At 51.9% G+C, this 22,240-nt stretch overlaps 1 protein-coding gene across 2 annotated transcripts in view; it reads right to left on the bottom strand.

Moving 5' to 3' along the window:
* Positions 1 to 8,270: 8,270 nt before the first annotated feature.
* Positions 8,271 to 22,240, bottom strand: part of CTRB2 (chymotrypsinogen B2) — a 15,873-nt gene continuing 1,903 nt past the window's right edge. The window contains exons 1-7 of one of the 2 annotated variants that reach the window (XM_031658091.1): positions 13,549 to 13,726; positions 10,256 to 10,359; positions 10,078 to 10,157; positions 9,906 to 9,984; positions 9,494 to 9,674; positions 8,937 to 9,070; positions 8,271 to 8,490 (exon numbers count right to left, since the gene is read on the bottom strand). In XM_031658091.1, the coding sequence (XP_031513951.1) occupies positions 8,329 to 8,490; positions 8,937 to 9,070; positions 9,494 to 9,674; positions 9,906 to 9,984; positions 10,078 to 10,157; positions 10,256 to 10,359; positions 13,549 to 13,600 (792 nt within the window). In that variant the 5' untranslated portion in view covers positions 13,601 to 13,726 and the 3' untranslated portion in view covers positions 8,271 to 8,328. Of the gene's footprint in view, positions 8,491 to 8,936; positions 9,071 to 9,493; positions 9,675 to 9,905; positions 9,985 to 10,077; positions 10,158 to 10,255; positions 10,360 to 13,548; positions 13,727 to 22,240 lie in introns of those variants that run through there. The other variant, XM_031658092.1, reaches the window with a different exon arrangement.

The raw sequence follows: 22,240 nt of genomic DNA, 5'->3' as shown, positions 1-22,240 counted from the left end.
TTTTGGGGTTTTTGAGACGGGGTGTCTTGCTTTGTCACCCAGGCTGAAGTGCAGCGGCATAATCACAGCTCATTGCAACCTCGACCTCCCAGGCTCAAGAGATCCTTCTGCCTCAGCCTGCCAAGTAGCAGGGACTACACCACCACACCTAGCTAATTTTTATTTTTTTATGGGGACGTGGGTCTTGGTACGTGGCCCAGGCAGGTCTTGAACTCTGGGGCTCAAGCAATACTCTTACCTTAGCCTCTCAAAGTGCTGGGATTCCAGGCGTGAGCCGCCGCTCCTGGCCCGACGTTCTGTAGGTATTGTGTCCCCTCATATCTCAAACTCCTGACACAGGGAACCCACTAGTGAATAGTCTTCCCCAGAATACCATTGCATTTCCTCAGCAGCGGACGTTTTCACAACCCCATTGCTACCGTGTGCCTGAGCTATCTGCGCTCCCCCTGCCAACCATGAAGAGATCGTCACTGCTAGCCCGCTAGTCAGCAGTCCAGCTCCAGAATCCCACCTCAGCATCCGCGTTCTGCAGCCCACTCCTGGCACGCATGATCATAGCTGGAGGCCCCCTCAGGAAGTAGACTCTGAGATGAAGATGAGCGCACAAAAGTTTACCGGTACACCAGGATCAATACCTGTGAACCTGAAGATACGGCGGGCGCGGAAGGGAAAGAACAGCGTTGAGCAGAGGGAGATGGAGCCGCAACACTGTCCCAAGTTTGGGTGAAAAGACTCGGCCTTTAAAAACCCCACTGACCAATCACTGGCTGCAGGCTGCTCAGAAAGGACGCACGACCCGAGGTCAAGATGATGCCCTTCAGCTGAGGAAATTGCCAGAGAGGACAGCAGCTGCGGACTGTCTGCTGGCCACAGCAACACTTGGGGAGGTCGGCCTGCAGTCCAGGAGGGAATCTGGGTGACTGATCACGCAGCCACTGGATTAGGTACAGATGCAGGCTGGTCCCAGACCGGATTCTCTTGCAACCGCTCCAGACGTTTCTGTTAGTAGAAAGCCAGATCACCCGATGGGCGGGGAGAGGCGTGTGCCCAGTGTTTAACTAAGACCAAGGGTGGGGCAACCCCTGCCTGAGGAGGAATCTGTCTTTAAGCTGAGATTAAATCAAGTGAGACCCCTGATTAAACTCGGAGCCTTTTGCTCAACTGTACTTGTCAATGTAACACCTAATTGGAAGCTTTTAAGTGTATTTGGTACAATTTGGGTGTGAGTCTACCTTTTCAACTGTAAGTTTTACAAGTTGTAAATGCAGATCGAGTATTTCTCATGAAAATGTAGCATCCAGGTGGAGAGGTGATGGAAGTGCAAATTACACACTAGGTTTGAAAGACAGTGTAAGAATGTAAAATATATCAATAATTTAAAAATATTGATTACATGTTGAAATATGTTGATATATTGGGTTAAATAAAATGTATTAATTTTTTTTTTTTTTTTAAGAGACAGGGTCTTACCACCACACCCGGCTAATTTTTGTTTTTGTTTTTTGTAGAGAAGAGGGTCTATGTTGCCCAGACTGGTCTTGAACTCCTGGGGTCAAGCGATCTGCCCGCCTCAGCCTCTCAAAGGTGCTGGGATTACAGGCGTGAGCCACCGTGTACTTTTTCAATAGGGCTACCAGATAATTTAAAATCATCCATTTGGCTCGCCTTGTATTTCTTTTGTGTTTCTTTGAAACAACGCTGGGTTAGGAACAGCAAGGCATAGCCATGCGGTTTTCAGGTTGGCCACCAGGTGGCAGCCTTATACCGGGACTGTCGTTTTCAGACTTTTGGGAGGCCGGTGGGTGGAGCGGGCGACAGACGTAGGTTTCACCAGCAAAAGAAAAAGTCGCTTAGCCAGGTTTGTGGTTGCTACTCCGTTTTTATATTAATTACGACTCACATTTATTTGTATGTAGATGGTTGCTGACATAATAAAATATATGTCCTTTCCCCTGTGTTTAAGAGCAGTTCTCCCTCACTGAGCTGGCAGTTTCCTGAAAACACCTGGCTCTTAATTATATAGAGAGACTGGGCGTGGTGGCTCTAATTATATATAGAGACCAAGCGCGGTGGCTCATGCCTGTGATCCCAGCGCTTTGGGAGGCCTAGGTGGGTGGATCACCTGAGGTCAGGGGTTCGAGACCAGCTTGACCAACATGGTGAAACCGTGTCTCCACTAAAAATACAAAAATTACCCGAGCATGGTGGCATGCACCTGTAATCCCAGCTATTCAGGAGGCTGAGGCAGGAGAATTGCTTGAACCTGGGAGGCAGAGGTTACAGTGAGCTGAGACTGCACCACTGCACCCCAGCCTGGACAACAGAGTAACACTCCTCTCAAAAAAAAAAAAAAATCACACACACAGACAGAGACAGGGTGATAGGGTGACAAGGTCTTGCTCTGTCGACAACCCATGCTGCAGTGCAGTGGTGTGATCATAGCTCACTGCAAGCTGGAACTCCTGGGCCCAAGTGATCCTCCTGCCCCAGCCTCCTGAGCAGCACACTACAAGTGCAAACCACTGCACCAGGCTACTTTTTCTTTTTTTTAGAGAAAAGGAGTCTCACTATGTTGCCCACGCTAGTCTCAAACTCCTGGCCTCAAGTAATCCACCTACCTCAGCTTAATACTTTTTTTTCTTTTTTTTTTGAGACAGTCTCACTCTGTTGCCCAGGCTGGCGTGCACTGGCACCATCTTGGCTCATTGCAACCTCTTGCTTCCTGGGTTCAAGCAATTCTTGTATCTCAGCCTCCTGAGTAGCTGGGATTACAGGCGTACACCATCATACCTGGCTAATTTTTGTATTTTTGGTAGAGACAGGGGTTTCACCATGTTGGCCAGGCTGGACTCGAACTTCTGACCTCAGATGATCTGCCTGCCTTGGCCTCCCAAAGTGTTGGGATTACAGGCATGAGCCACCGCACTCGGCCAGCTTTTTTTTTTTTTTTTTTTTTGAGATGGAGTCTTGCTCTGTCACCCAGGCTGGAGTGCAGTGGCACAGTCCAGGCTCACTGCAAGCTCCACCTCCCAGATTCATGCTATTCTCCTGCCTCAGCCTCCCAAGTAGCTGGGACTACAGGCACCTGGCACCATGCCCAGCTAATTTTTTGTATTTTTAGTAGAGACGGGGTTTCACCGTGTTAGCCAGGATGGTCTTGATCTCCTGACCTCGTGATCTGCCCGCCTCAGCCTCCCAAAGTGCTGGGATTACAGGCATGAGCCACCGCGCCCGGCCGGTTAACACTATTTTTAATAGTCGATTTTGGGCCTCACTCCTGTGTCCAAGCCCTCTCTCATTTTGCTTTTCCCCTTTTCACACATTCATTCTCCACATCAATTTCTCTTCATGTCCTTAGAATTAAATTGCATCTATAACTTTAATTTCAACCTATTAGATGCATCATTGGAACGTCTGATATTGCAAGGGCAGAGAAAGGTATTAGGAAAGCCAGTGAAGGAGAAAACGCAGGAGGGAGCCCATTCCATTCCTGCCAAGATGCCGGGTTAGTGTGGATTGTTGGCTGCCCCGCAAGACCAGCCATGATGGATTTTTTTTTTTTTTTGATGGAATCTCAGTCTGTTGCCAAGCTGGACTGCAGTGGCGAGATCTCGCCTCACTGCAACCTCTGCCTCCCGAGTTGAAGCGTTTCTCCTGCCCCAGCCTCCTGAGTAGCTGGGACTACAGGTACCCACTACCACACCTGGCTAATTTTTGTATTTTAGTAGCAACGGGGTTTCACCATGTTGGCCAGGATGGTCTCGATTTTCTGGCCTCGTGATCCTCCCTCCTCGGCCCCCCAAAGTGCTGGGATTACAGGCGTGAGCCACCGCTCCCAGCCCATGATGGATCTTTAGAGGGAAACATTGAGAGACAGGAAGACCTGGGAGAGGAAGCGAAGGTTGTGTGGGGAGGCCAGGGCTATGGCCCAAGGCAGGAGGCTGTGGACTCAGTTGTGGGAGGAGAAAGCAGTAAATGAGCCCCAGAGTTCTGCTCTGCTTCCAACCCAGCTTCAGGGCTTTGGGCGATGGGTGCCTGGCCCCGGCCTGCAGGTGTCCTCAGGATAAAGCGGGTCATGCAGAGGCTCTGTGCAGGGGAGGAAATGAAAAATACTTAGAACTACAGCATATCAAATTGCAATAAAAAAGGCCACATGTGGTGGCTCACACCTGTAATCTCAGCATTTTGAGAAGCCAAGGCAGGTGGATCTCTCTCTTGAAGTCAGGAGTTCGAGACCAGACTGGCCAAGATGGTGAAACCCTGTCCCTACTAAAAATACAAAAATTAGCCAGGCATGGTGGTAGGCACCTGTAATCCCAGCTATTTGGGAGGCTGAGGAGGGAGAATTGCTTGAACTCAGGATGTGGAGCTTGCAGTGAGCAGAAATCATGCCACTGCACTCCGGTCTGGGTACAAGAGCAAGACTCCATCTCAAAAAAAAAAAAAAACCACCCAAATTGCAATGAAAGCAGTGCTTGGAGGAAAGCTTGCCTCCTGAAATACTTTTATGAGAAAATAAGAGACTGAAAATTAATGAGCTGAATATCTAAATTTGTGATGTGAAAAAATCACAAATGGATACATACAGATTAGGAAGCCAGCATTACCGTGATACCAAAGCCAGAAGAAAAGAAAATTACCAACCAGTATCTGTCATGAATATAAGATGCAAAAACCTTCAATAAAGTACTAGCAAACTGAACCCAACAGCATATTAAAAGGATTATACACCATGATGAAGTGGGATTTATCCTGGCATGCAAAGCGCTATAGGAAATAACAAGAAAATCCATCAGCGTAATATGCCACATTAATCGAATGAAAGGGGAAAATCACGTGATCACTTAAATTGATGCAGAAAAGGCCTTTGACAAGATCCAACACCGTTCATGATAAAAAGCACTGAGAAATGTAGGAATAGAAAGGAACTTCTTTAACACAATAAAGGGAATTTTTTTTAAACCCACACCTAGCCTGGGGGTGGTGGCTCAAGCCTGTAATCCCAGCACTTTGGGAGGCCGAGACGGGCGGATCACGAGGTTAGGAGATCGAGACCAGCCTGGCTAACATGGTGAAACCCCGTCTCTATTAAAAAAAAAAAAAAAATAGAAAAAACTAGCCGGGCGTGGTGGCGGGCGCCTGTAGTCCCAGCTACTCGGGAGGCTGAGGCAGGAGAATGGCATAAACCTGGGAGGCGGAGCTTGCAGTGAGCTGAGATCCAGCCACTGCACTCCAGCCTGGGTGACAGAGCGAGACTCCATCTCAAAAAAACAACAAAAAAAGAAAAACCCACACATAACATATTTCAGTGGTGAAGAGACACAAAGCTTTTTTCCTAAGATCAAGAATTAGACAAGGATGGCCGGGCGCGGTGGCTCACGCCTGTAATCCCAGCACTTTGGGAGGCCGAGGCGGGCGGATCACAAGGTCAGGAGATCGAGACCACGGTGAAACCCTCGCCCCTCTACTAAAAATAAGGTGTGACTAGCCGGGCTGCCATGCCTCTGTAGTCCCAGCTTACTCGAGGTTGAGCAGGAGAATGGCGTGGAACTCCGGGAGGCATGGAGCTTGCAGTGAGCTGAGATCCGCCACTGCACTCCAGCCTGGGCGACAGGAGCCAGACTGGGCCTCAAAAAAAAAAGAATTAGACAAGGATGCCTGCTTTTACCACTGGTATCCAACACTGTACTGGCAGTTCTAGATAGAGCAATTAAACAGGAAGTAAAAGTCATCCAAATTGGAAAGGAAAAAGTAAAACTACCTCTAATGGTAGATCACATGCTCCTGTATATAGAAAACCCCAAAGGATCCACAAGAAAGCTACTCAAACAAATTCAGGAAAATTGCAGGGTACAAGCTCAATACACCCAAATCAGATGTTTCTTCACAGCTGCACCTGCAATGAGTAATCTGAAAAGGGAATTTAAAAAGCAGTTCCATTTACAATAGCACCGAAAAGAGTCAAATACATAGGAAAATAGTTAACCAAGGAAGTGAAAGACTTATACACTAAAAAGAATACAACACTGCTGAAAGAAATTAAAGAGCCAGGCACGGTGGCTCACACCTGTAATCCTAGCACTTTGGGAGGCCAAGGTGGGTGTGTCACCTGAGGTCAGGAGTACAAGACCCGCTTGGCCAACATGGCAAAACCCTATCTCTACTAAAAATACAAAAGTTAGCCGGGCATCATGGTGGGTGCCTGTAATCCCAGCTACTTGGGAGAGTGAGGCAGGAAAATTGTTTAATCCTGGGAGGTGGAGGCTGCAGTGAGCCGAGATCATGCCACTGCATTCCAGCCTGGGTGACAGAATGAGACTGTCTCAAAAATAGAAATAAAAAAATAAAAATCAATCAGTATAATATACCACATTAATCAAATGAAAGGGGAAAAAAAAATCACATGATTACCTCAATTGATGCAGAAAAGGCCTTTGACAAATTCCAACACCTTTCATGGTAAAAAGCACTCAGAGGCTGGACGTGGTGGCTCACGCCTAATCCCAGCACTTTGGGAGGCTGAGGCGGGTGGATCACATAAGGTCAGGAGTCTGAGACCAGCCTGACTAACATGGTGGAACCTCATCTCTACTGAAAATACAAAAATTAGCTGGGTGTGGTGGCTCACACCTATAATCCCAGCTACTCAGGAGGCTGAATGAAGCAGGATAATCTCTTGAACCCAGGAGGTGGAGGTTGCGGTGAGCCGACATCACGCCACTGCACTCCAGCCTAGGCAACAAGAGCAAAACTCCATCTCAAAAAATAATAATAAATAAGCCAGGCATGGTAGCATAGGCCTGTACTCCAAGCTACTCGGGAGGCTGAGGCACGAGACTCACTTGACCCTGGGAGATGGAGGTTGCAGTGAGCTCAGATCGAACCTCTGCACTCCCACCTGGGCAACAAAGCAAGACCCTAAAAGAAAAAAAAAAAAGACTAAGAACCCCAAGCAGGCTGAGTACAAAGGAAACTAAGAAACTAAGCATCTTGGTAAACCAATGAAAATCAAGGTAAAATCTTAAAAGCATCCAAAGAAAAACCATTAAACCTTTTTAAAAACAACAGTAAGATTAATCACTGACTTCTCCACGAAACAACAGGAGCCAGAAGACACTGAAATACCTTCCAAGTCCAAATATCCATATCCATACCCATATGCACACTGGGACAAAAATTATTTTTCAGCGTGACAGGTGACTTTTACACAATCAAAATGAATAAATACCTTTTCAGACAGTGGAACAACAGAATTTTCTCCAACACAATTTTCACTGCATTAAAGACTAAAAGGTTCCAGAGACAGAGAGAGAGAGAGAGACACAGAGAGAGACAGACAGACAGACAGAGAGACAGACTGCCAATCCGGACACATCCTGGGGAAGGGACCGGCCCCCTCCGTGGCCTGGCCGAAGCAATGGAACCTGAGCTTGAGGAAGCCTCAAGATCTAACAGCAGAGGCTGGGCGCAGTGGCTCATACCTGTGATTCCAGCATTTTGCGGGGCCGAGGCAGACAGATCGCATGAGGTCAGGAATTTGAGACCAGACTGGACAACATAGTGAAACCCCATCTCTACTACAAATACAACGATTAGCCGGGCGTGGTGTTGAGTGCCTATAATCCTAGTTACTTGGGAGGCTGAGGCAGGAGAATGGCTTGAACCTGGGAGGCAGAGGTTGCAGTGAGCCAAGATCATGTCACTGCACTCCAGCCTAGGCGACAGAGCAAGACTGTCTCAAAAAACAAATAACAAAAAAATCTAACTGCAGGGTCACAGAAAATGCAGAGAGGGAGGCGGGGAAGAGTGTGGGAGCTGAGAGGACAGTGGCACCAGCTCCCAGCACTGGATGCAGAAGGTTTGAGGGGCTGGGGTCTGATGGGGGAGGGGTGGTGCTTGCATGCACATTCCTGGGCACTGGACATGGGGCACTAAAGGCAGAGAAAGGCACCTGGAGTGTGTGTCAGCATTGGTCCTAGTGACAACCCCAGGGGGCTATGGCTTGCAGAGCCTGGCCAAGGACTGCTGCCTTCCAGAAAGCCCCATGGGTCAACCTACCTTCAGCAGGTAGGGCCTAAATTCTAAACCCGGGGTGGAGCCGTGAGCAGGGAGGAGATATGAAGACCTCAGCTTCCTGAGAAGACTGGATTGCCAAGATGAACTGCAGCCTGGAAAGGCAACAGTAGTGCCACCCCTTTGTGGGTGACAAGGACAACTTTAACCTCATCTTCCCGGGCCACACAGAGAGACACGGGCAATGCAGTCAGTGCTTCTAAACAGATGCATTTAATGGCAACGCTTGGGGCAGGGGTGGCAGAAGCTGCGGGCTCAGTTGGCGGCCAGAATCTTCTGCACCCAGGGTATGAGCTTGGTGACACGGGCGTACACGGCGGGCGTGGTGGTAGAGCAGGTGCGGCTGCCCCAGGACACGATGCCCACCAGGGTCCAGGCTCCGTCTTTCTGGCAGACCAGAGGGCCTCCAGAGTCACCCTGCAGGAAGGAGAGAGGAAGTATCTCCGGCCTGAAAGGGGTTCCAGGGCCTAGGGGACCCTGAGCTGGTGGAGTCTAGGGAGGAGAGCAGAGAAACGGCAAGCATGGGCATAGGGGTGCCTGGGTCCTGAGATCCGGGTTCACGTGGCAGTCCCTTCTCTGCCATGCACTGCTGGAGGGAGCTGGGGCGGCTGGCTTCCCCCTAAGCCGGGGCACCATCCATCTCTCCAAACCTCCAGGTCAGAGGGCTGCAAGGAAATCCCCAGGGACAGCCTCACCCACATGGCCTGGAGGAACCCTCACGGGCGGCTGTGACCCTAAGTCCTGGCCCTCATTGGGCCCCAGGAAGCAGTGGGGTTAGCAGATGAGGGCAGAGAGGGGTGGAAAGCCCAGGCCTGCCCTGCACCCCGCTTGCCTGGCCAGGGCCTGGGCAGGGCCAGCCTCACCTTGCAGGAGGAGACACTGCTGGCCCCGGCACAGATCATCTCGTCGGTGATCTTGCTGCCCCAGAACTTCTTGCATTGGGCATTGGACAGGAGGGGCAGGGCCGCCTGCTGCAGCTTGTCAGGGATCTTGTTGGCTGCAGGACAGGAGGAGGGTCAGGGCCCCTGGGCTCACCCAGCCCACTTAGGAGGGAGAGACCCAGGGCCGTTACGCCTGCCCTCCCCTGCACCATCACCACGATGTTGGGTACGGCCCCTGGAGCCTCAGAAGCTCCTGTGGGACAAAGGGGCCTCGGCCCTGCCCAGGTGGGAGCCCCGCACTGCGACTCCAGGCAGGTCAGCCAGGGCAGGGCTCACCCGGTTGGGCACTGCTCAGAAGCCCCCTGTGCAGGCTCCTCATGATCCGACCTGGATTTTATTTGCACTGGGGGGATTTTAAATTCAGAGGATTTTAAATAAAGGGACAGTTAAGAACGTGTTGGAATTTAGAGCCAAACAGTCACGGGGGCACTCCACAGCCAGGCAGCCCCGACCCCAGAGGCAGCCCCGCGGCCCCTCACCGTTGTACTTGGTCTTGCCCCAGCCTGTGGTGACGCACACTGTCCCCGTGGGGAAGTCATCGTCGGCGCTGGGCAGGCACACGGCGGACACCGTCTGGGAGAAGACGGCACGTGTGGCCAGCTTCAGCAGGGTGATGTCACTGCGCACGGTGAAAATACTGAAGCTGGGGTTCTTGAAGACCTGGGGGTGGGGGCCAGAGTGCCGGGGTGAGGCCCTGGGAGGAGGCAGGACCTGCAGGCTTCGAGGACACAGACTCCTTCCCTGGTGCCCATTAAGGAGCAGTCCATCCCCAGGGCCGGAATGGGAACCACGAGGCTGGGCCGGCCCCCCTGGGCACCTGTCCCTGAAGCAGCCGAGGGATCTCCCCCCGTGCCCGCTGCCCCTGCCCTCTGCTGCACGGGGCCTGGGTACCTTGGCGATCTTCAGGACCTGGATGTTCTCCTCATCAGAGCCCTGGTCAAACTCCCTGGCCACGACCACGTCAGAGGTCCTGGGCAGAGCGTTGTGGGTGAGAGAACATGCCCTGCTCCCCTCCCACCCAGCTGGGGGCTAGAAGCAGAGCCCGAGGCTGCCCGGTCCTCACCTGACCCCGCAGTGGGCGGCGGTGACCACCCAGTCCTCGCTGATGAGGGAACCTCCGCAGAAGTGGAAGCCGGTTTTGTCCTGAGAGGAAGATGGGGAGGGTCAGCAACTCCCACCTGGCGGCACCCCCAGCCTGGCCCCCACCCAGGGTGCCCACTGCCTTGCAGAAGCCCCCTCACCTGCAGGGACACCTGCCAGGGCCAGGAGCCAGGGACGGCGTCCTCCCCATTGACGATCCTGGTCAGGCCACTGAGCACGGGGGGGATGGCGGGGACCCCGCAGCCTGGGGACGGGAGTAGGGTAAAGAAGGGCTGAGGCCCCAAACCAACCTGGGCCTCACCTGCCTGCGTGCAGGACTCTCGGTTCTACCCCAGTCCACTGAGGCCAGCTCAGGACCTCCCTGGCACATGCCGCCTCTGCCTCCCTGGTCCCCCAGTCTCTAGGCTCAAATGTCCCTAATTCTCGGCCTGCTGGCTCCAGTCATCCTTCCAGGATGCAGAGGGTCATGTCTCCCCCTACCTGGGGCCTGACCTGCCTGAAGAAGCAGAAAACAGGCCGGGCTATAAGACTGCCTGGGCTCAGCCTCGAGGCCATCCTTTCCTTGCTGTGTGACCCTAGACCAGGCAGGGCAGCACTCAGGCCTTGGTGTCCTCAGCTATAAAACGGGCAGCAGAACCACGTGAGCTCCACCGCTGACACGCCTCTGTTAGACTGGCGGGGAGAGGGCAAGTGGGAAGAAAATCTGATAACCCCAAGTCCGCTGGGAACCTGGGGTGCTGACAATTTGCAGACAGGAGAGTGAAATGGTACCGTGGACCCTGGGAGGCTGAACTCCACAATTTCAGGAAACATTGTGTAAAGTTTTGGTTTCTTTTCTTTTTTCTTTTTTTTTTTTTTTTAGATAGGGTCTTGCTCTGTCACCCTGGCTAGAGTGCAGTGCCACAATCATGGCCCACTGCAACCTCAAATTCCTGGGCTGAAGCAATCCTATTGCCTTGGTCTCCCAAGGTGCTGGGATTACAGGCATGAGCCCCTATATCCGGTCTTGGTTTCTTAATTATTTAATAAAACTGGACTTTGGCCGGCATAGTGGCTCACGCCTGTAATCCTAACACTTTGGGAGGCCAAGGGGGGTGCATCACCTGAGGTTAGGAGTTCAAGACCAGTCTGGCCAACATGGTGAAACCCCATCTCTACTAAAAATACAAAACTTAGCCAGGCATGGTGGCAGACGCCTATAGTCCCAGCTACTTGGGAGGCTGAGGCAGGAGAATCGCTTGAACCTAGGGGGTGGAGGTTGCACTGAGCTGAGACCGCGCCACCGCACTCCAGCCTGGGTGACAGAGCCAAACTCCATCTCAAAAAAAGTCAAAACACAGCTGGACTTTAATTCCACACCATCAAATGGCACAGACAGAAGCAGAAAACAAACAGAACAATGAGAATAGTCAGGTGTTCCACACATGCGCACCACACCTCTGCTAGCTCAGGACCAGATTCTCGGCTCCTGTGCGCAGGCCTCACAATTGGGTTTTACATTTGAGCAGACCCAGTCCCTCACACCAGCCGGCCCCTTCTGGGGTCTTATTCGGCTGCTACAGGGCAGCGCCTGCCTCTCCTGCCCACAGGAATACAAGCAGGCAAGGCGCCTCCCTGACGTTTGAGAGCATCAAAAACAACTGGTAATAGCAAAAAAATGAGAAAGAGCATGTTGGGAGGCCAGGGCGGATGGATCACAAGGTCAGGAGTTCGAGACCAGCCTGGCCAACATGGTAAAACCCTCGTCTCAACTAAAAATACAAAAATTAGCTGGGCATGGTGGTATGTGTGTGTAGTCCCAGTTACTCAGGAGGCTGAGGCAGGAGAAATGCTTGAACCTTGGAGGTGTAGGTTGTAGTGAACTGAGATCGTGCCACTGCACTCCCGCCTGGGCGACAAGAGTGAAACTCCATCTCAAAAATAAATAAATAAGAGAAATAGATGGTGGCATACTCACAAAACAGAGCACGCATTATAAAAATTCAGGTGAATGAGCTGGAGCTCCATGTCAACACGCAGGAAGCGAGAAGATTTGAGTGGGGAAAAAGCACATTGTTGTAGAATGGAGGTAGAATGGAGTATTAGTTACATCAGCCAGACACGGTGGCTCACGCCTGTATCAGCACTCTGGGAGGTCAAGGTGAGTGGATCACTTGAGCCCAGGATTTCAAGACCAGCCTGGACAACATAGTAAGACCCCAGGCCGGGTGCAGTGGCTCACGCCTGTAATCCCATCACTTTGGGAGGCTGAGGCGGGTGGATCACCGGAGGTTAGGAGTTCAAGACCAGCCTGACCAATATGATGAAACCCTGTCTCTATTAAAAGTAGAAAAATTAGCCGGGTGTGGTTACACATTCCTGTAACCCCAGCTACTCAATAGACTGAGGCAGGAGAATCGCTTGAACCCGGGAGGCAGAAGTTGCAGTGAGCCAAGATCACGCCACTGCACTCCAGCCTGGGTGACAGAGTGAGATCCTGTCTCAAAAACAAACAAACAGGATAGAATACCGTTTCGTTGATGTAAAACTTTTTGAAACCTCATGTATAGATGCATAAATATGTAGGAAATTTGTATAAGCCCACATTGCAATGATTTACAGCAAGTTCAGAATAAAGCTCCCATTCCAGACAGGGAAGCAGGGAGAAAAGGGAAACCTGAGCAGAATCTGTTTTGGACAGAAATATCTGAAGCAAATCTGCAAAAAGATTTTCTGAATTCTGACAGTAGGTATAAGGATGTCATATTCTTTTCTATATTTTACTATTTCTCTTTTAAAAAACAGAAAATGCGGCCGGGCACAGTAGGTCACGACTGTAATCCCAGCACTTTGGGAGGCCAAGGCGGGGGTATCACCTGAGGCCAAGAGTTTGAGACCAGCCTGGCCAACATGGTGAAACCCCATCTCTACAAAAAATACAAAAATCAGCCGGGCATGGTGGTGGGCGCCTGTAATCCCAGCTACTCAGAAGGCTGAGGCCGGAAGATCGTTTGAACCCGGGAGGCGGAGGTTGCCCTGAGTGGATATCACACCACTGCACTCCAGCCTGGGCAGTAAGAGTGAAACTCCGTCTCACCAACAACAAAAAAAAGAAAGAAAGAAAAAGAAAATGCTTGGCAAGTACCCGGCACAATAAATAAAAACCCCAAGGGAGGCCTTGGGAGGTCTCCTGGGGCCACACCTTATCCTACGCACGGCACCCCCACCCCAGCCACTTCTGGAGCCTCAGACCATGGCAGAGGCCAGCATGGTCCTTCCCACTCCTGGAGCAGGTTGTGTGGGCTCAAAAAGCCCCAGAAGGACCCTCTTCTCTGAGCCCTCAGGTTACCTATGCTGGGGATGAGGCCCCGGGGGCAGAGCAGGGGACTCAGATCCCCCTGTCGGCCAGGCTCCGGGCTCCCTCAGGACAGGCCCCTTGGACCCCAGCACTCACCAAAGGCGGCCCCCACCAGGGCGAAGCAGGAGAGGAGCCAGGGGAAAGCCATGCCGCTGCCTCAGAAGGTGTGGGGCCTGCCAGCTGCGGGGCCCTTTCTACCTCCCGGGGGGACCCCCAGCCCCGCCCAGCCAGGGAGGCCTGAGCCCACCCTCCCTGTTACCCAGGGACCTTGGGCGATAAGCGGAGGCAGAGCCCGGCCGGGTTCTCTGCCGGACAACCCCAGCCCCTGGGAAATGGGCAGCTGCCCTGACATCACCCGGCAGCCTTGGGGACATGACCCCACAGAGCCAGCTGTGAGCTGCAGTAACCCTGCCAGGAGCCGGCACCAGGCTCTTCTGTTCCCAGCAGGGAAGTGGAGGCAGTCCCACCCCAGGCTCATGGAGGCCCAGCCGCTGTCACGGAGCCAGACCTCCGGGAACTCCGGTTCTCAGTGGACGGTGTTTCCGCCTAACACTGTCCTAGAAGCAAAGGGCTCAGGGCACTGTGGATTCTCCAGTGTCACCGCACGTCACCAGTGAAGCCAAGTCATTTCTGAGTGTGGCGAGGGTCTGGGTGACACGGCTTGGTGGCCCTAACAGGTGGGCAAAGCCACTGACACGTGTCCCCCTCTGCCGCAGCACCGGACAGGATTCACTCTTTCTTCAATGACTCATAAGGAACTAATCATTTCAAAGTTTCCGTCTCTTACAAAATGGAACTTTGATTCCACACCATAAAATGACACAGAAAACTTTTTAAGATGGAGTCTCACTCTCACCCAGGCCAGAGTGCAGCGGCACAATTTCGGCTCACTGCAGCCTCTGCTTCCTGGGTTCAAGTGATTCCCTGCCTCAGCCTTCCAAGTAGCTGGGATTACAGGTGCATGCCACCGCGCCCAGCTAATTTTTTTTTTTTTTGAGATGGGGTCTCGCTCTGCTGCCTAGGCTGGAGTGCAGTGGTGCAATCTTGGCTTACTGCAGCCTCTGCCTCCCAGGTTCAGCTTTCTCCCATAGCCTCTTGAGTAGCTGGGATTACGAGTAGCACCACAGCGGCTAATTTTTGCATTTTAGTAGAGACAGGATTTCACTATGTTGTCCAGGCTGGTCCCAAACTCCTGGCCTCAGGTAATCCCACCCTCCCTCGGCCTCTCAAAGTGCTTTGGGATTACAGTGCGCCACTGTGCCCGGCCTTGATTGTTGCATTTTAGTAGAGACAGGGGTTTCTACGTTGGCCAGGCTCATCTCGAACTCCTGGTCTCCAGGTGATCCTCTAATGGCCTCCCAAAGTGCTAAACATTACAGGCGTGAGCCACTCTCGCCTGTCTAAAAATAACTATTTTGACAGAAAAACTTTTCGTTGTCACCTGAAGCAAGGAGGAAGAGACAGATGTGGTGACGGGTCAGTGACTCTGGAGGAAGCAGAGGCCAAAGTCCCTCCCGGCACCCTGTAGGCAGGTATTCAGGGACAGAGCCCACAGCATCCCCTACCATATGGGCCTGGGGGCGCTCGACACACACACCACGACACAGATTAGCATGTAACGTAGTGACCACCACAGTCACCTGGGGCAGGCTGAACAGGGCGGGCTGCACTGTAGTTCAGGACAATGGGGAGTCCTGAAAGAGCCTTGATTGGGAGGATGGCATTTTCCACTGAGGCCGCCCAGGCTCTGTGGTCAGCGGGCGCATCACCTTAGTTTGAATATCCCTCCCCAGCCTGGCCCGGTTGGCTCACGCCTGTAATCCCAACTGGGAGGCTGGTGATCGGATCCCACAAGGTCAGGAGATGGGGGCCATCCTGGCTAGCCCTTGAACTACTAAAAATACAAAAATTAGCCATGACGCTTGGTGGTGGGCGCCTGTTGTCCCAGCTACTTGGGAGGCTAGACCAGGAAAATAAGCAAACCGGGGCTGGGCTTGCAGTGTGACCGAGCTCTCCACTACACTGCTCTCAGCCTGGGCTGACAGAAGCGGGACTCAGATCCCCAAAAAAAAAGAATATCCCCTCCCCGCTTCCACCACTGGAGAACAGAACTATAAAAAGCAAATATAAATTTATACACTAAAACAAAATTTCAAAACCAAGTTCACATCAACCATGTTGCTTTTTTTTTCTTTCTTTTTTTTTTTTGAGACAGAGGTTAGCTCTGTGGCCCAGGCTCAGAGTGCAGGGGGTGTGATCTCCAGCTCACTGCAACCTCTGCCTCCTGGGTTCAAAGTAATTCTCTGCCTCAGTCTCCCCAAGTGGCTGAGATTATGGGCATGCACCACTATGCCCATTGGTACATGTTTTTAGTAGAAGTGGGTTTTGCCATGTTGGCCAGGCTGGTCTGAACTCCTGACTGAAGTGATCCACCATGTAGCCTCCCAAGTGTGGGTTACAGTCATAAGCCACCACACCTGACACAGTAGCTACCATTTTAAAAACAGAAACAGAAGTGGTAGATGTGGAAAAACTGGAACCCTCCTACTGCTTGTTTGCTGGGAATGTAAAATGGTGAAGCTGCTATGAAGCAGTTCGGCATGGCTGGGAGCAGTGGCTCATGCCTGGAATGTAGCACTTTGGGACGCCAAGGTGGGAGGATCACCCAAGCTAAGGAGTCAAGACCAGCCTGGGCAACATAATTGAGACTCGTCTCTACAAAAAATTTAAAAAACAACATTAGCTGGGCGTGGTAGCATAGTTCCAGCTACTCCAAAGAAGAGCTGAAATGGAGGGATAACTTGAGCCTGGGAGGTCAAGGCTACAGTGAGCTGAGATCCAGCCTAGGCAAGGCAACAGTCTTAAAATAATAATAAAAAATAATAAAAGTACAAAGAAAGTAGTTTACAGTTCCACAAAACAAACATACATGGAGTTACCTCATAACCCTGCAGTTCCACTCCTTGGAGGCATACTCCCAGAATAAAGGAAGGACTAGTGACATTTGCACAATCTGAAATACAAGCACTATTCCGACAACCAAAAGATAGAAACCTCGTATTGTTCATCAGCAGAGGAATGAGTAAATGAGCTCTCCACGCCACTATTATTCAGTCATAAGAAGGAATGAAGTAGCCTGGTGTGGGGACGCACACCTAACCCTGCACTGTGGGAGGACAAGGTGGGAGGATTGTTTAAGGCCAGGAGTTTGAGACTGGCCTGGGCAAACAGCACCCCTCTCTCAAAAATTTTAGCTTTTAATGAGCTGGGTGTGTGGTGGCATGCCTGTGGTCCCAGCTACATGGGAGTCTGCAGGAGGATCGCCTTGAGCCCCAGGTGCTGAGGAGCTGTGTTTGTGCCACCACATTCCAGCCTGGGTGTAACAGAGTGAGACCCTGTCCTCAAGCACAAACACAACACACAAAATGAATCAGGTACTGATACATGCCAAAATGCCAAAACACAGTTTTTGTTTTTTGAGATGGAGTTTGCTCTGTTGCCCAGGCTGGGAGTGCAGTAGCCTGATCTTGGCTCACTGCAACCCTCCTGGCTCCCAGGTTCAAGCAATTCTCCTGGCTCCCAGCCTCCTTCTAGGAGTAGGCTCGGATTACGCGGGATGTGCCACCACACCCACCCACTTGTATTTTAGTAGAGACCCAGTTTCACCAGGGGTTGCCCAGGATGGTCTCTAAAAATCTCTTGGACTTTGTGGTCCACCCAGCCTTTGGCCTCCCAAAAAGCTGGGATTACAGGAGGAGCCACCACACCCAGCCGAATCTTAAATGATGTTCAAGCATGTGAAATAAGCAACAGGCAGGGTTGCATTATTCCATTTATATGAAACTTTTTTAAAAAACCTTGCAGCCACCACGCCTGTTTGACCTGGAGAGGTCTTATCTGATTTACTTATTTTAAAACAGAGTTCACTCACCAGGTTTGAGCACAGGTGAGCTCGGTCTAACTGCAACCTCATCCACAGATCTGCTTGATTCTCCTGCCCCAGCCTCTGGGAGTAGCTGGGATTACAGGCATGTGCCACCTCACACTCCATTGAGTGAGGCTTTTAGATGAAGTCCTCACTCTCGCTCACTGTGGCTGGATGGTGGCACTATCTCGCCTCTGCTTGCTTGCTCTCCATGCCTGTTTCAGCCTCCTGAGTGCCAGCTGGGACTACAGGTGGCGCCTTCCGCCACGCCTGGCTAATTTTTGTATTTTTAGTAGAGACGGGCTCACTGCCACAGATGGTCTCACCCTTTATCTCATGATCTGCCCGCCTCAGCATCCCAAAGTGCTGGGATTATCAAAGGGAGTCACCGCTACCGCCATGAAAACCTCTAATAGGCAAAATCGTGCCATAAAAACTAGTTAGAGGCCCATAGGCACCGAGGGAGAGGAATGCAGAGTTATTGTTCACGGGTATAGAATTTTGTAAATAGTGGTGATGCCTGCACAAATTGTGCATGTAATTATTGTATAATGTAATTAGCCACAATTGTACACTTTAAAAATGGTTAAAATGGGCTGGGCATGGTGGCTAATAATCAACCCCGTTACCTCTCAGAGGCCAACGTGGGAGATCACCTGAGGTCGGGAGTTCGGAGACCAGCCTTGACCAAATACGGAGAAACCCCCATCTCACAAAATACAAAATCAGCCAGGGTGTAGTGGTCCACCTGCTCATCCCGGCCTCGGGAAGCTGAGGCAGGAGAATCGCTTGAACTGGGGAGGTGGAGGTTACGGTCCAGATCCCGCCATTGCACTGCCCGGCAGGTGACAAATAGCGAAACCAACAAAAAAGAAATGAAACAGCAAATGCTATGTTACATATATTTTTATAATTAAATAAAACGAACAAATAAACCTACCAACAGCACAACGGGTGAATTGTATGTTACGTGATTGATAATATGACAGCCTCGGGTAAAGCTGTTAAGTATTGTGGGAGGTCAGAAGCCTCTCCAACGCGAGAGCAAATTCCAGGAAATGGAGAAGCTGAAGGAAGGGGAATATTCAGCCCAGAGCGTGGCCACAACGAAGGCCTCGAGTAGCAGCTGCTGGAGAAGCCCACACATTCCAGGGGCCACAGGACAGACTTGCTGAGGACAAGCCAGGCCTTGTCAGGCTGGAGGTGCAAGACCTGTTAGGACAGGTGCAGTGGCCTACACCGCATAGTCCCAGCACTTTGGGAGGCCAGGCAGATCACCCGAGGTCAGGAAGTTCAAGACCGCCTGGCCAACATGGCAAAAACCCCATTGCTACTTAAACACACAAAAATTAGCCGGGTGTGGTGCATGCCTGTAATTCCAGCGCTACTCCGGAGGCTGAGGCAGGAGAATCACTTGAAACTCCAGGTATGGCAAGATCGCACTGCACTGCACCCTGGGCGCACAGAGACCCGGGTCTCAAAAAAAAAAAAAAAAATGCAAACTGCACCAAGCCACCCCACCAGCCTCACCCTTGAGCAGAGCCACAGCAGCAGGGCCTTGGCAGGGCTTCTGCAGACACACCAAGGATAATGAAACTACAAACCCAATCTTCCCTCTTAAGACTCCTCTACCACGACGCAATTCCCTATCATGTAATTGGAGGGACTCCGTCTCCATCAGAGCTTCCCAGTGATAACTGTGCAGCCTCACTGTGAGAACCCACCCCACCCCACCGCCTCCAAAGGCAGATCCTTCTGTCACTAACTGAGAAATTCTGCGCCCCAGCTCTTGCAGTCTGATGTACCACCAGACACAAAACTCTGCATGCGTAGGACCCAATGGCAAGGCGGGGCCAGACCTAAAAGAGTAGGGGACTGGCTCACACCTGCCCAGGGCGCCAAACAGCAGGAGCCCCACCGCCAGCCCCAAAAGCCACACACACGCCCTGACAGTCCTGAAATGTCACCGGGATTTCTCGCCTGCACCTGAGGCCCCGAGTGCTGCCAGACAGAATAATTCTCAGACTGGGTCATACAGTGGACAGAAACGTATTGCACAGTTCTGAAGGCTACAAATCAAAGTCAAGAGGCAGGCCGGCACGCCCAGGCTGGATGCTCGAACCCATGTCTTCACCTGGTGGAAGGTGGAAGGGCAAAGAAGTACTACGGCGCCCTCGGCCTCTTTATTAATGGTGCATTATCCCACTCAAAGGCAGAGCCCTCACGCGACTAATCACCTCTGACAGGTCCCACCAGATACAAATAATGCCCAGGTGCAGGACTCAACTGCACGAAAGTGCTTTGGGAGGTCAAGCAGGCAGATCACTTGAGCCCAGGAGTTCAAGATGAACCTGGGCACATGGTGAAACCCTCATCTTCAAAAGCAGCTAGCCAGGGTGGTGTGTGTGCACCTGTGTCCCAGCTACTCGACACTGGATGGGGAGTCCGCTGAGCCCAGAGAGGTCAAGGCTATAGTAGCCAGGATCAGACCACTGCAGCTCCTGCCCACCAAACAAAGCATCCCAACTCTCTTAAAAAAAAAAAAAAAAAGGTCAAGGCACAACACTGTAATCCCCAGCACCCTTGGGAGGCCGAGGCGGTGGATCACGCAGGTCAGGAGATCGAGACCATCCTGGCTATCATGTCCTGCTCTACTAAAATACAAAAACTAGCCGGGCGGGTGGCTGGCCTGTAGTCCCAGCTACCGGGAGGCTGAGGCGGCACGGGCGTGAACCCGGAGGTGGAGCTGCAGTGAGCCGGTGGACGCGGGCCACCGCACTCCAGCCTGGGCGACAGAGCGAGACTCCGTCTCAAAAAAAAAAAAAAAAAAAAAAGAAAAAGAAAGAAAGAAGCTAATAACATTTCAATACAAATGTCAGTGGGACAAACACGCAGACCACACAGGAGCGTGTCTCCCCCTTCCCCACACCAACAGCCACCGGCCAGGACACAGCGAACCTTCCTCTTCCCTCCACGAAGCTTTCCCTCTCCCCTGCCAGCCTTGGCGTCTTGGTCAATGCAAGCGACAGTGGCCGACTCCCTTGCTGGGGCAAGCTCTGAATAAACAGCCCTCGCTGGTTCTCATTTGGGCCGGCGTCACTGATCTCCACGAGGGCTGAGCTGGACAGCCGGTCCCCACATATGCTGCCCTCCTGGGTCAGGAAACGCCTCCCCAGCCCATCTCCCCACTATTGCTAGCCACGCATCAACACGGAGCAAGGGGACAATTGTTTTCTAAGCAAGCTGCACGGGATCTCGTTGGCTCAAGGAGCACACGGCGCTTTCACTAAGAAAACATCCCCCCAGCCTCACTTGGACAGGGACAAATCCCAGTGGAAAGGGTTTAGACAAAGAACCACTGAATTAAATCGCTCCACTTGGTCATTTTAGACACGTCCATTGGTGCTGTGAGAAGGGGCCCGGCCAGGCACAGTCAGTAGCTCACACGTGTAATCCTAGCACTTTGGGCAGCCGAGGCAGGCTGATTGCCTGAGCCCAGGAGTTTGAGACCAGCCGGGGCAACATAGAGTGATCCTGTCTCTACAAAAAATACAAAAATTAGCCAGGCGTGGTGGCACACACCTGTAGTCCCAGCTACCTGGGAGGCTGGACCTGGGAGGTCAAGCTTGTGCTGAGCTGTGATTGTGCCACTCTACTCCAGCCTGGGTGACAGAGTGAGACCCTGTCTCAAAAAAAAAAAGAGAAGAGTCTCATCCCCAACCCCATTGTGTACCAGTCCCCAAGTCCTCTGCCTTTCGGAAGGGGGCAAGGGAATTCTAGGAAGGTACCTCTCAGAGGGGGCTGCGGGACTCAGATCCTGCTTTGCTATGAAGGAAAAGTGGATGGCCACTGAGAAAACAGTTTGACCGTTTCCATAAACACAGGCCCCAGCCTGCAACCCTGCTGTTCTATTCCTAGGTGTTTTTTTGTTTGAGACGGAGTCTCATTCTGTCACCCAGGCTGAAGTGCTGTGTGGCTGGCTCGGCTCACCACAACCTCCGCCTCCCGGGTTCAAGCAATTCTCCCACCTCAGCTTCCCGCGCACGTCACCAGGCCCGGCTACTATTTGTATTTTTACTAAACACAGGGTTTCACCATGTTGGCCAGGCTGGTCTTGAACTCCTGACCCCGAGTGATCTGCCTGCCTCAGCCTCCCAAAGTGCTGGGATTACAGGCGTGAGCCACCGTGCCCCGCCTACTCCTAGGTGTTTGCCCAAGATAAATGAACACACATCCGCATAAAGACTTGCCCGTGGATGTTTTAATATATGTTATAGTTATTATAGCAGCTTTATTCGTAATAGATCAAAACTACAGAACAGATAGACAACCTGTAGTGCATTCCAGCAATAAAAAGGAAGAGGCTGCTGCTCTCCGCAACAGCGTGGGTGAACTCCAAAGACAAGATGCCGAGCGAAAGCAGCTGGACTTCCAGAAACACCTGGGTTCTGTTCACAGGAAACTCCAGAACCTGAACACGAATAGATGGGCAGGATTCAGTTTCAGTTCCGCGAGACGAGTGGCCGCACAGCGCTGTGAATGTACTTAGCACTGAATGGTACACTTAAAAATGGATGCGGGCCGGGCCCAGTGGCTCACGCCTGTAATCCCAGCACTTTGAGAGGCCGAGGCGGGCGGATCACAAAGTCAGGAGATCGAGACCATCCTGGCTAACACAGTGAAACCCCATCTCTACTAAAAAATACAAAAAAATTAGCCGGGCGCGGTGGCGGCGCCTGTAGTGCCAGCTACAGGGAGGCTGAGGCAGGAGAATGGCGTGAACCCAGAAGGCAGAGCTTGCAGTGAGCCGAGATCACGCCACTGCACTCCAGCCTGGGCGACAGAGTGAGACTCCGTCTCAAA

Source organism: Papio anubis, chromosome 18 (assembly GCF_008728515.1).
Source record: "Papio anubis isolate 15944 chromosome 18, Panubis1.0, whole genome shotgun sequence".
NCBI lineage: Eukaryota > Metazoa > Chordata > Mammalia > Primates > Cercopithecidae > Papio > Papio anubis.
This window is presented reverse-complemented; position numbering and strand designations above follow the sequence as displayed.